Source organism: Rhodnius prolixus, unplaced genomic scaffold (assembly GCF_049639745.1).
Source record: "Rhodnius prolixus isolate KJV_2025 unplaced genomic scaffold, Rpr scaffold_5, whole genome shotgun sequence".
Classification (NCBI taxonomy): Eukaryota; Metazoa; Arthropoda; class Insecta; order Hemiptera; family Reduviidae; genus Rhodnius; species Rhodnius prolixus.
Window position 1 is genome coordinate 19,780,014 of NW_027411624.1, and position 12,857 is coordinate 19,792,870.

General features: G+C 32.9%; 1 protein-coding gene across 15 annotated transcripts in view; it reads left to right on the forward strand.

Moving 5' to 3' along the window:
• Positions 1 to 12,857, forward strand: part of CASK (peripheral plasma membrane protein CASK) — an 820,695-nt gene that overhangs the window by 780,535 nt on the left and 27,303 nt on the right. For 11 of the 15 annotated variants that reach the window (XM_074135060.1, XM_074135061.1, XM_074135059.1 and 8 more), the window contains 2 exons: positions 7,212 to 7,241; positions 11,332 to 11,430. In XM_074135060.1, coding sequence (XP_073991161.1) covers positions 7,212 to 7,241; positions 11,332 to 11,430 — 129 coding nt within the window. The remainder of the gene's footprint in view (positions 1 to 7,211; positions 7,242 to 11,331; positions 11,431 to 12,857) is intronic. The other 4 variants (XM_074135065.1, XM_074135066.1, XM_074135072.1 and 1 more) reach the window with 1 other exon arrangement.

Consider the following 12,857-nt stretch of genomic DNA (forward strand, 5'->3'; position numbering starts at 1 on the left):
CTACCCTCGAAAATCACCCCACAGTGTACCGCGTCTTAGAGCCTCTTCTGCAAACTGTTTAAAGGCATCATATGCACTAATATTTTCCAGCAAGGATGGTATCTAAGGATATTGCCAAGGATATACCCTCTTGACGCAGATTGGGTATCTAAGGAACCACAACCCGAATCGGCCGCATCACTAACCAGCGCTAAAAGGATGTGCCGCTAGCAAGGAAAGTTTCCTTGAGGAAATGTAGAGGCTGCCTATCTTGGCGTAAAGGAACTACTTCCTTTGAATACGCCTTCAGCTTGCTTAAGGCTATTCATTGGCCATCTTCTCCAAACATCACCTCCATTGAATTGGAGTATACTATTCGCCCAAATTACCGTTGCTCAATTGGAAGGAGGGTATGTTCTCTAGATCTTCTGCTGTCACGATATATTCACCCTGGTTCACAAAGTTTCTATTATAGCTGAATATTACTGGGCTATGCGTGATAATAGCATAAAAGGCCTTCAATGACATAGGAAAAAGAAATGCTATTAATTTAACGAATCACAAATTGGGCACGCAATTCCCATCCTTCGCTCATGTTACTCATGTAGCTTATACTTCTTCAGCCGTAGGGCTGAAGGAAGTTCCAAGCTCTAGTTAAACTACTAATACGCTTAAAGTTCCAAGGCTTTACCTTCCAACTTTACAGGAGGTGCAATATTTTGGCAGGCAATCTAGGCAGGCAGTTCCTACATCCTTCGCACACTAAGCAAAAAATCAGTACCTCGGAGATACACAACACTATGTCACATTTTAAATTTTTTACAAGAGAGCAAATGAAAGAGTTTTTTCGCGGTATTTTCTTACTTATAAGCCCACGGGAGTTATTTTGCTTAAATCTTTGGTAGATAATAAGTAACATAGATGCACAATAAGTGATGGTTGGGTAATAAAAAACAATAATTTTGTATTATAAACATTAAAAAAAAACAAATTTTTAAAAAATGGACTTAGTGTTGTGTACCTCCGGGGTACTGAAATAATTAAAGTAAAATACAGTTTCATTCCTTAGCTTTTACCATTGGAAGGGCTAGAAGCAAGGTTAGAATGTTGGTACAAAAAGAAGTATTCGAAGAGATTTCTATAAATTGAAAATGAATCTTCTGTCGTTAGAGTATCCCTAAACAACAATTTTTTTCAAAAAAATCATTTCATTTTGGTACCTTTCCGTTAGCCGAGCGCAAATGTCGCCAATTGTGAACCAAACGCGAGCCAAGTCAACGGAATAAAAGTCGAAAACGTTCAATTATAAACAAATATTAATTAATTAATTTATTTATTTATTGTTATTGTGGTCTTGTTTGCACATTAACCAATTACTTTATATGAGGGCTGGAAAAAACCAACATATTGGTATGAACAATTACAGTTGGCTTCGAATGCCTTAATTTACCAATATGTTGGTGGAAAAAAACCAGCCCTATCTTTTCCAATATTCAATTTGAGGAATAGCGCAGCTTCTTTCACTTCTCTCTTCGTCATGCCAGCCACTCTTCTACTACATTCTGCTTCGTGGCTTCCATGAGATAAGGATATCTTGAGCGCTGCGTACTGACATTCCTTCCTAGAACAACACAATGGTCTCTGAATGTGACTTCGTTATTTGATGTGAGCTTAGAGTGGTGTAATTAGTAGTGTTGTTATGATAGTACTTGTGTGAGTAATTAAGAACTAAAATCGCAACTATGGAGTCTCGCTGCATCCTATATTTTTATTTTATTCTCTCTAATGAATTTGTAAATAATTCGTAGCGCATCAGGATTCATTATGGCTAAAATACTTTTAGCGCTACAGGGAAATCGTACATGTGTTGCCAATTCCTGTAGGAACTTGTCTCTATTTCTATTATATCTGCTGCATCTGAAGAGGAGGTGATCGATGTCCCCATCCTCCCCGCTATTGCAATCACATTTGGGACTATCTAATAACTTAATTTTGTGCAGATGCGGATTTGTGAGAATATGGTTGAACCTCAGTCGCATTATTGTTGTGTAAAATTGCCTTTTCCCCTCCAGTACTTCTACAATCCATGGCTTGTTGGGAATCTAGGCTGTAAATCAGCGTAATATTTACCCTTAATTTCTTTTTCCAGATCGTAAAGCTTTTGCCATGCGTCATAACAACGCTTTCTTAAAGCACCTTCGAAATCCGCTAAATTGAGCACTGGAGTATGTTCCCCTAACAAAATCGCTCTTTTTGCTAGCACGTCGACTTTCTCGTTATCAACTATCCCAGCATGCCCTTTCAGCCAAACCAGATGCAACCTACCCATTGCATTAATCAAATGACTTACAATTTCTATAATTATGGGATCAAAAACATCGCCCGGGCGCTTTATTTTTTTGGAGTGCACTTTTAGAATCACTAAGAATGACTATTATGTCATTACTTTGTATTTGTTCCGCCAGGATTACCGCATTCCAAATCGCTACAATTTCTGCGGTAAATATTGAGGCATTATTAGGGAGCTTTGTATAGGCGAAAACAAATATTAATTAATAGTAAGCAAAACAAATATTAATGAATTGTAAAGAAAACAGTTTTACCCAAAACAGCGCCCGGCTAACGGAAAAGTACCTTCATTTTTTCAAAATTTGTGCTAAAGTGCTCTAATCAGATCACCTGGCAATCTTTACCCATAATAATAAATAATATTTTTTAATTTTATACGAAATTCACAACTGTATTTAATACAGCTAGTAAATATGACCTTTATAAGTTGGTATTTAACTTTTATTAAAAGTAATACATATTAAAAACTGCATAGTAATGAATTCCAATTCGTGCCTCTTGTTGAACCAGTGACGAAATCAAGTTAAATAATTGATCAGCAATGGAGATTATCTGCTATAGTCTAGACGCATAATGTTATCATTTATAAATTTAAAGGCAGCCTGAAAACTGTTTCATATTAAGCCTCTACTAGGAAAACTTAGGCAATCATTTGAAACATTTATACATGATTTAGTTAGCTAAGCTTATATACTTCGGTAAACTAGCTGGGTGCATATTTAGAAGTGCAGTAAAATAGCATATCTTACGAATGTAGCATAAATTCTAATTCTAGCCCAAGGGCCATCGAATACTATAATATATCTATAATCATGTTTGGTAATTCGAGAATTTTGAGTTCATTATGGTTCCAACCACATGTTTTTAAATTTCATGTGTTCTATTATTACTATTATTTTTCTATAAATGTACTTCTTATTACAAATAAAATAATGTTTGCTGGCGATTTGGACCATTGCTATAAAAGAGCTTAAAACAACTCCTAATTTATTTTTTTATACAGAATTTTGATGCTTAGATGTGGATTTTTATTATATTTTCTTTTTAAAATATTATTTTATTAAATACCGTAAGTAGTTATTTAATGTTAAACAAAGAAAATATCACTAAAATAAGAAAATAAAAAAAAAATACAAATATTTTAACAGCTGTGGTATTTCCAATTTTTAAATTATTTGATTTGTTCATTAATTAAAGTTAAAGTTGGGCACATTGTTTTTGGGGAAGGTTTTTCTTATTTTAAAGATATTTTATTGTGTTGTCTAACCTTTAATTTTGTTTACTATTCATTTGATTGCATTTCAATTTTTTTTTAAATTCAAAATTCATTTTATTTAAATTATTTTTCCTCAAGAATTACTAAATAAATAGTTATTTACCGAGCAATTTGAAATATGCTAATCCCTTTCTTTCTTTTTTTTCGTTTTGTTACAATCGAGCCCTTAGAAATGACCATGATCGCTGAAGTGTCGAAGGACATTTTTTTTCTGCAACCAAATTTATTAGTTAACAAGTTAAGAAGGTTACTGAATCTCTTAAAATATTGATTGATAGACTACGCGCTTCTTCATTGAATCAGTTTTGAAAATAATAGCAAATAAACAGTATCAGTAACTACTAGTAGAAACACAAAACTTTTTACATTAAAAACATTAGCTCTATAATATCCTAGAGTCACGAGAAGCAAGGTTAGGACTGAAATGTAGGGTGGTTTTGGATAGCTCTGAAGAAAAATAAGCCTCCATCAGGCTTAGGGATGAGTCGATCCTGTTATTGCTATTCCTAATTTAATGATCCCTGAATTTTTAAGCAACAAGTCAAAATCGGTAGATTACCTCCTAAGCGAAACGATATACAATACGTTTTATCTCTTCTTACACCGAATTTTGGGAAATAGCTAGCCTAATTCACTACTTTTAGGCTTCATAGTCTGCTACGTTAATTAACAACTCCAATGTAAGTAAACATATTGTTCTTGAATTAAACAAGAAGGATCTTCTTGGAGGATTACCTGGTAATGTGGAAGAAGATAGGTGTTCTAAGAGAGGGTTAGGATGAGTTGCTGTAGAGGAATGAAATTGTGAGAAAACGAGTTTTAGCAAGATCTTTAACGAAAGGGATTTTGAGATTATTATGGATAAGTGAGGTTAGATACATAGAACGGAGCGTTTAGAAGTTTTCGAAGTATTTTTGACAGTAATGTCTGGAGGCATAGAGAGTTGGAACGCTTAGTCGATTCCCTATACTTCGATGCCGTACAGCCAAATAGGGTCGCAGTAGCAGAAGGTATAATAGTGTTTTAAAAAAAAAAATTAACTCGAATCCGACCTCCAACATTCAGCCAATGCTACCGTACACGCTCCTAACGCTATATTTATGTTTAAATGCAGGCAGAAAGTATACCCTACAATAAAATATCTCCGGGGCCACCCTAAGATTGTTTGAAGGAATTATACTTGCGATTGCCGGGCCTCCAAGTCCAAAAAGAAGGTGACACTTCCTCCTTCACCACTGAAATAAACATTAAACAGATCTTCTCTGATTGACAGTCAGCTTTGAAGGCATTTAAAGACGCCTGGATAATCTTGCCTAGGTTAAAGATTCTGGATTCATGGGTATTTAGAGATTGAGCTTAAAGAAAAAAAGCTGATAAACATGGAAGAAAATGGTCTAGCTCAACATTCTATGAACTTGAACGAACCCCGAAATGATATAGGACGAGATGTGGAGGCTGAGAGTATTGGTGAGGTTCTGGACGGAGGCGGGATGCTGTCGACTGTCTTCAGAGTCTTTAGAGAAGGAATTATTCTAATAGTAAAATACGCAGACCCAATGTACGGCAAATCCATGCTGGAGATTATAACCTACATCTCCATGTTGATCCCACCTTGTAGCTAAATATTTTGTTGGAGCTAGCAAGATCTCATTGAATAAAAATAAGCATTACGTGCGGTAACTGTACTATTATTCGCAGATGGAAGCACCATAACTAAAGAAACAACTTTCATTCAGTGTTAAAGTTGAAAACAAACTAATAGCCACTCTCCTCTGTGAACTCACCGTTGACCTAATAAGCATTTCTAATGAAAACACGGTTATCTTGACAGCTTGGAGTGAACTACCCAGCGAGAATCTATTATATCCAGAAAGAGAAGCATGTAAAATACTCTTCAGGTTTCCTCCATTTTTTTTTGTAGACGCAGGGTGTATAAAAACCCTAAATTCCTGATAGTCACTTCTTGGGGATTAAAACTCATTTTTTTGGTACTAACATCGCTATAAAACATCCAAAAACCTTTTCATGAGTTCATTTTCGGCTTCGAACGTTTGCCTTGATGAACAAGGTATGTTCGATGATTTTTAACTCAAGTTTGAATAAAAGAAATACTTTAAATATTTCACACTACTTTAAAAACATCAAATTATTGTTGGATTGCAGAAAAAAAAAATTATTTAAACTGAAAAGGATATTTTTTCTGCAACCATGTGGGAAAGTTCTCATTACTCAATTAAAATCAGCTGTGTAATGCCCAACTTCCCACACTAGTGGGGAAATATTCCCATTAGTGTCACTTTCCTCACTAGTGAGTGGAAAAACTTTATTGTGCTTCCTTGATATAAGAAGTTTTGTTATTAAATATTTTCTGTAAAACTTTAATAAGCTTATTTAACGTAACTAAATAATTAAAAAACGAATTTTAAAAAATAAAATAAAAATTGAAAGGAATATAGAAATAAAAATAATACTTTAATAAATAATTAGATATTTTTAATTATAACAGTTAAAAAGGTTATAGTGTTACCTTATAGAAATTTAAAATGGATTCTAGTGATTCCTGTTTAGAAAACACTCCTCCATCAATAAAAGAAACAGCAGAAAATGTAATAAGTAATGTAAATACGTAAGTAATGTAAATAATTGTAATATAACAATAAATGTTTATAATAAATAAATTACTTTTTGTAGCCTGTAAAAATGGAATTTTTAATTTTATTAGTTAATAAAAAAATATCTTTCATAAATAAACAAATTTAGATCAAAGCTTTTTGAATACTGATCTGACAATAGTGACTAACAAAGACAGCATAAAACATAATATATAACTTAATTATTTCCAGATAAAATGATTTTCTACTATCTCATGTCAACATAAATTTTATAAATTTTAAACTATTAATTACAAATAGATATACATTGTTAATTTTATTAATATCTAAATCAGATAGCATACTTTCAAGATTGTCCAACATATTATTACTTGTAATGTACTTGTCCAGGTATATTGCTCTATAGGGAGAAAGGGCTGGGCAATAAAGCAGAAAGTGAGGCAGATCTTCTTTCTCACCTGTACCACAACATCTACAATATACATCTTTATTGAATTGTATTCTCTCCCTATTTACAACAATCCTAGAGTATTTTTTACCTGCCATTCTCAATTGTGAGATTTATTAGTTAATAAATGGTTGCAGAAAAAATATAATATTTAACTCTAGTGTAAAGTATTTTCCTCACACTCGGCAATTTGCACTTGCACTCGCATCGCTTCGCTCGCTCGTGCGTGCAAACCCTGCCTCGCGTGAGGAAAAGTACTACTTTCCACACTCGTTAAATAAATAACTATTACCAACGCATGCTAAAAATATATATATAAACCGTTCTAAATATATATATTTCTATACTTTTTTTAAATTCTTAATTATTCCAAAAAATATTAACAATTTAAAAGTACGCAAAGTGCAATAATGACTGCAATCAAATATTATTATTATTTTAATTACAATGCTAACAATGAAAATAATAATAAAACATTTAAGACGCCAGAAAAAAAAAAAATAGAAATCACAATTATACGCTTAACAAAAACCTTAATTTTATTCAGTTGTTCAGGATAAAGCCACCACCAGTATTAGTAAGTACTTTTAATTGAAACCAATTCTTTAAAATAAATTAAAGACAACATTTTACATTATTATTTATTTTTAGGAGTTACTTTTTATTCAATTTAAATTGCAATGGAATGCAATTTTCTATTTTAATTATTACTGCATGGCATGATATAGCGAATTTATTGCGAGCATAATATTGTTTATATTACTATTTATTTAGAAAATATTGCATTGTACTTATATTTAGCATGAAAATTAGTCTTCTTTAATTTTTTTTTTTTTAAAAAAATGATCTTTTAAAAAATACAACAAAAGTGTTTGTGGCATAATTATAAAATTATAAATAAAATAATTGCATAAAACAAGGAATATTTTAAACTGCATTTTTTAATTACAATATTTATTTATTTTTCATTGCAAATTGTCATTTATTAGTGCCTTCAAATCAGTCTATTTATTTTAAGGTCAACAAAAAAATAATTACAAAAAGAAAATGTATCATCACTAAAAAAAAAAAAGATAATATAAAACGAGATTAAAAAAAACAAAATAAAAGGTTACATTTATGGTTTATACATGATGATGCACCTATTTTATAGTATTAAAAAAATATTGTCTGCAATATTTGTATCTTTTGTTGTAAATGTCGAAGAGATATTGAAGGTTTTTTTTTGGTTATAATAAGAAAATATGGTAAAAAGAGTTTTTAGTCATGATTAAAAGGAAGTAATAAGTATGAATTGAATAAAGTTGTTTTTTAAGAATGGTAAGTGGATGGCACCGATACCCCTAGGATAGAAATGTGCCTAAACTCGTTCCTTCTATCATGGAATATTCCAGGCTCAACAAGTACATCTCATCGATTTAAAAAAAAATTAAAATAAGCTTCATATTATGAATTTCTTTAGATTAAATTGTTGTGCTTATTGAAGGAATAGTCTTAATATTCTGTCAAATGGTGGTCTTGCATTTGTGTCAGCTTTTCAAAAAAATGATTCTTCGTAAGGTTTTTGCCTTTTGTGATCTGAAATGGTAAGACGATCTTCTCTGCCATAACGTTCCTTCAATTTTCTCATCATAAAGTGGAAGTTCCTGAAACGTTAAATAATACAGTTTCCCAGATTCTGCTAAGCAGTATTTTGCTCTGGTTAAGGTTATCCAAATCAAACATAAAAGTGGATAAATCTATGCAAAAAGATATTAATCCTTTTATACATTCAATATTCATTTAAGTATTGGTCACCAGTAGCAAAGTTTTAAGTTCAAAAACGTATGATGCAACTCAATTTTAAGGTTAGAATTAATGGTTGGTTAGGAATAATATATCCTTGTTTAAGTGCCTTGGCAAACTGCAAGGATCTGTTTCATGGATCAGAATCATTCAGACTGGGCTTCTATAAAGAGAATGGAAACTATGTGAAATGAGGATAAAGCTTTGCATTGCTATTGAAAACCTTCGTATCACTAATCACTTCAGAATGAGTTGAAGCGTACATTAGCCTGAACAGTTAGGCTGGAAACATAGTGGAGCGGCGGGCAAAGCGGCGATGATAGCTACTTCAGATCAAAGAGAGCGACGAGCAGCGAGCAAAGATTCGCATGCACATAGTGACGAGCTTAGTCGCGTCCTCCTTTTGACAAAACAAGATGGAGGAACTATTTTTATATGAAAATTCTTCGTTGAAACTTTGGTATTAGCAGCAGCTTAGTAGTAGGAGCTGCAGTGTACATGACATAAATAAGTCTAGAAATGAACTTGGTGAATTTCATCACTTGTACCAACAACTTCGGGAGCATCTTGGCAAGTTTCATGCGTATTTTCGAATGTCTATATCAACATTTGATTACATATTAGCCCAGTGTAACCCCATTAATCAAAATCAAATTTTATTGTTTTTGAGTAATACAGCTCATAACATGAGTTAGGCACAATATAGAAAAATTAACTATTTAGGTTATTTACTAAATACAAATCTGTGTAACCCCATTAATCCTAGCAGTTACTTTAAGATAAGAAAATCAAAATAAATAAAAAAATAGAAATATATGCAGATAAAAAGAAATTAGTCAATTAAAAAAACACAATAATTTTATTAAATCACTACACCATGATTTGTCATAAATTAATGTTGTTCATCTGAAAAACTGGAGTAGTACGACGCTACAGAAGAAGGATTGGAGAATTCGTCCTGATCAGAAGTAGTAGGACGTGAAAATGTAATTTAATTTTGCCTAGTATTTAGATGAAAGTTAGCATTAAGGGATTGAGAACCAAATTAAATGTAGCAAAAATTACCTGAATTCTCCATTAACTACTAATTGTTAATTAATTTAAACTATTAATTATTAAAAACTATTGTAGCTTCACAAATACTATGGCCCCACAGAGGTTTCTTTAAACAAACAACCAATAATGTATCAATATCCATAACCTTTGAAAAATAACCTTTACAAATTGAGCGCGATGAGAGCGAAGAAATCAAACATGTCATAACGCTTCGCTCTACTCTTTATAGATAGCGTTGCTCTATCTTTGCTTTGCTCGCCACTATGCGCGGTCCCATATGTTTACTTGTGTTTGATTTCGCTGCTTTGCTCTTCGCTATCATCGCCGCTTTGCTCGCCGCTCCACTATGTTTCCAGCCTAAGGATCTTCTTGAAGGATACCATACTTTCAGAAGAGCCTCTTCTGAACCAGGATGGGCTCTTCAGCAAATGCTGATGATAGTTTAGATAGTTCTGAAGTCTGAGAAGGGGCTGATGTCTTCTACTTAAAATAAAAACTAAAAAGAAAAGGATATATTATTCCTAGAACAGTTACATGACATGAAATTGGTTCAAGAAATAGTCCTGGATGATTGACTTCAAATGAAGAACGTCCTAAGCAAAGCACAATATATATATATATTTTTTTTAAATAGAAGACAAATTTTTGAAAGCTTTGAATACAAACTCTTGTTTCAGAAGTTGTTTCTGATTTGATTTGCTTTTTTTTTTCTACCTTAAGCACCTGCTACATAACTACTACGATCTTAACTTAACATTGTGTTGGAATCCGGAGTATCAAGACGCCTCTTTTTGGCTGTCTGATTTGTTTAGAATCTAGGTGTTGGTTTCAATAAATTTCAGAATTTTAAGGTTAGAATTGAAATACAAAATTATATGTTAGTGAAATACTTCGAAAATTCATTTTTAACTTCCAAGAAAAATGCTATTTTTTTTTATTTTATTTAGAAGTGATGTCCAAAGCATATAAATACGCATTTACACGAATGTGTTATTTGAATGAAAATATATAGTATTGCCCTTTGGTTGAATTGTTAGGGAACTAATTTAAGTAGATGTAATAATTTTAACTTTTTGTAAAACTAAGATATGAGGTTAACGTTTCTTAAAGCTATTCTTGGTTCATTTATACGATAATAAATTATTAAGTAAGCCTGAATGAGGAAATTACCAAGAAATACTCTGTCTTATATCCAAACTTTACTTTAGTTATATTTTGATGAACGTACTTTTAGTTTTATTCTACTTCTTTAGTCAATTTAAGTCCATTCGATTGTTTATTTAATTTTGGTTTTCCGTCTAAAAGTAGCTGGAAACATTTGTTCATTTCAAGTCAACTTTAAAGAATAAATTAACACTCGACCTGCAGGAAACAAGAAAATATGGAATATTTGTTCTATTTTCGTTTTATATTTTTGTTATAGTTATTTGCCGTACAGTTTTTTTTTTTTTAATGCCACATTATTTTAAATTAATATCGGTTTTGATTAAATATTATTAAAAATAGTTCATTTCAATAATTTTGGTTTTCCCTTAGTCCTGTAATTCCAGACAAGCCACTCATCTGAACAGTGGTGTTTCAGTTTTTCTTTTTTGTTACGAGTAGCTAAGGAAATATTTTAGTTTAGTTTTCATTTTCCATATCCTTTTTAAATTTTTATTTTCCTTTAAACGGTAATCTTATTTCTAAATTTGAATCAGTTTATTAGAATATCGGGCTAATGAATAAATAAACGAAAAAAACAAAACGCAAAAGCAAGTGAGTACGTATTTAAAAGATCGATGCGCATACTTAAAAAATATATATTTATAAATTTCTGTTAACAGATATTTGTTCGCGCTCAATTCGACTATGATCCATTAGAGGATGACCTTATACCCTGTGCTCAAGCGGGTATTGCTTTCAAGACGGGTGATATACTACAGGTAAGTGAATTGTTTAAATTTTAATCTATCAGAGAAATTATAATCAGGTGCCTGAGATCACCGAAATGCTGAAATACTGATTAGACAAAGAGAATTCCGAACTTGATTTTTTTTGTTTACATTTAATTAATTCTCGTCAAGATATACGAGGGTCGTTTGAAAAGTCCGTGCAAAGTCAGAGAGATAGCACCACTGGCGCGTATCGAGGTTATGTTTAGTTAGTAGCATCTCTTGGAAGAACACACACCAAGTTTCAGCCAGATCGGTCTATTTCTTTGTGTTTGGCATTCGTTTGAATCGAGGAAGTCGAGTGATTTTCAAAAAATGGACGAAAAAGAATTTCGTGTGTCGATTAAACACTACTTTATGAAAGGCAAAACGCCTCAGGAGACTAAAGAGAAGCTTGATAAACATTATGGTGACTCTGCACCTTCGATTAGAACAGTTTATAAGTGGTTTCAAAATTTTCGGAGTGGCCATATGGGCACAAGTGACGCTGAACGTTCTGGACGCCCTGTTGAGGTTACTACTCCAGAAATCATTGATAAAATCCATGATATGGTGATGGATGACAGAAGAGTGAAGGTGCGTGAGATTGCTAGTGCTGTGGGCATCTCGAATGAACGGGTACATAATATTTTGCATCAACATTTGGACATGACAAAGCTATCCGCAAGATGGGTGCCGCGATTGCTCACGCTTGACCAAAAACGAAATCGTGTGAAGTGTTGCAAGGACGGTTTGCAGCTGTTCCAGAAGAATCCGCAGGACTTTAAGCGTCGTTTCGTCACTGTGGATGAAACATGGATACATCACTACACTCCTGAGACCAAAGAACAATCTAAACAAAGGGTTACCAAGGGGGAATCTGCGCCAAAAAAGGCGAAGACCGTTCCTTCGGCCGGAAAGATTATGGCGACTGTCTTTTGGGATTCGCAAGGAATAATCCTCATCGACTATCTGGAAAAGGGTAAAACTATTACAGGTGCATATTATTCATCGTTATTGGACCGTTTGAAAACCGAGCTGCAAGAAAAACGCCCTCGATTGGCCCACAAAAAAGTCCTTTTCCATCACGACAACGCACCAGCTCACACCTCAGCAGTTGTGGTCGCAAAATTAATGGAAATAGGGTTCCAACTCGTTTCACATCCCCCCTATTCTCCAGACTTGGCTCCATCGGACTACTATTTGTTCCCCAAAATGAAGAAATGGCTGGCGGGAAAAAGATTTTATTCAAACGAGGAGGTAATTGCAGAAACGAATGGCTATTTTTCAGACTTGGACAAATCCTATTATTCGGAAGGGATCAACAAACTAGAGCAGCGTTGGACGAAGTGTATAAGCCTAAAAGGAGACTATGTTGAAAAATAAAAAAGGTTTACCCCAAAAAATTAAGTAGTTTTTATTTTTGCACGGACTTTTCA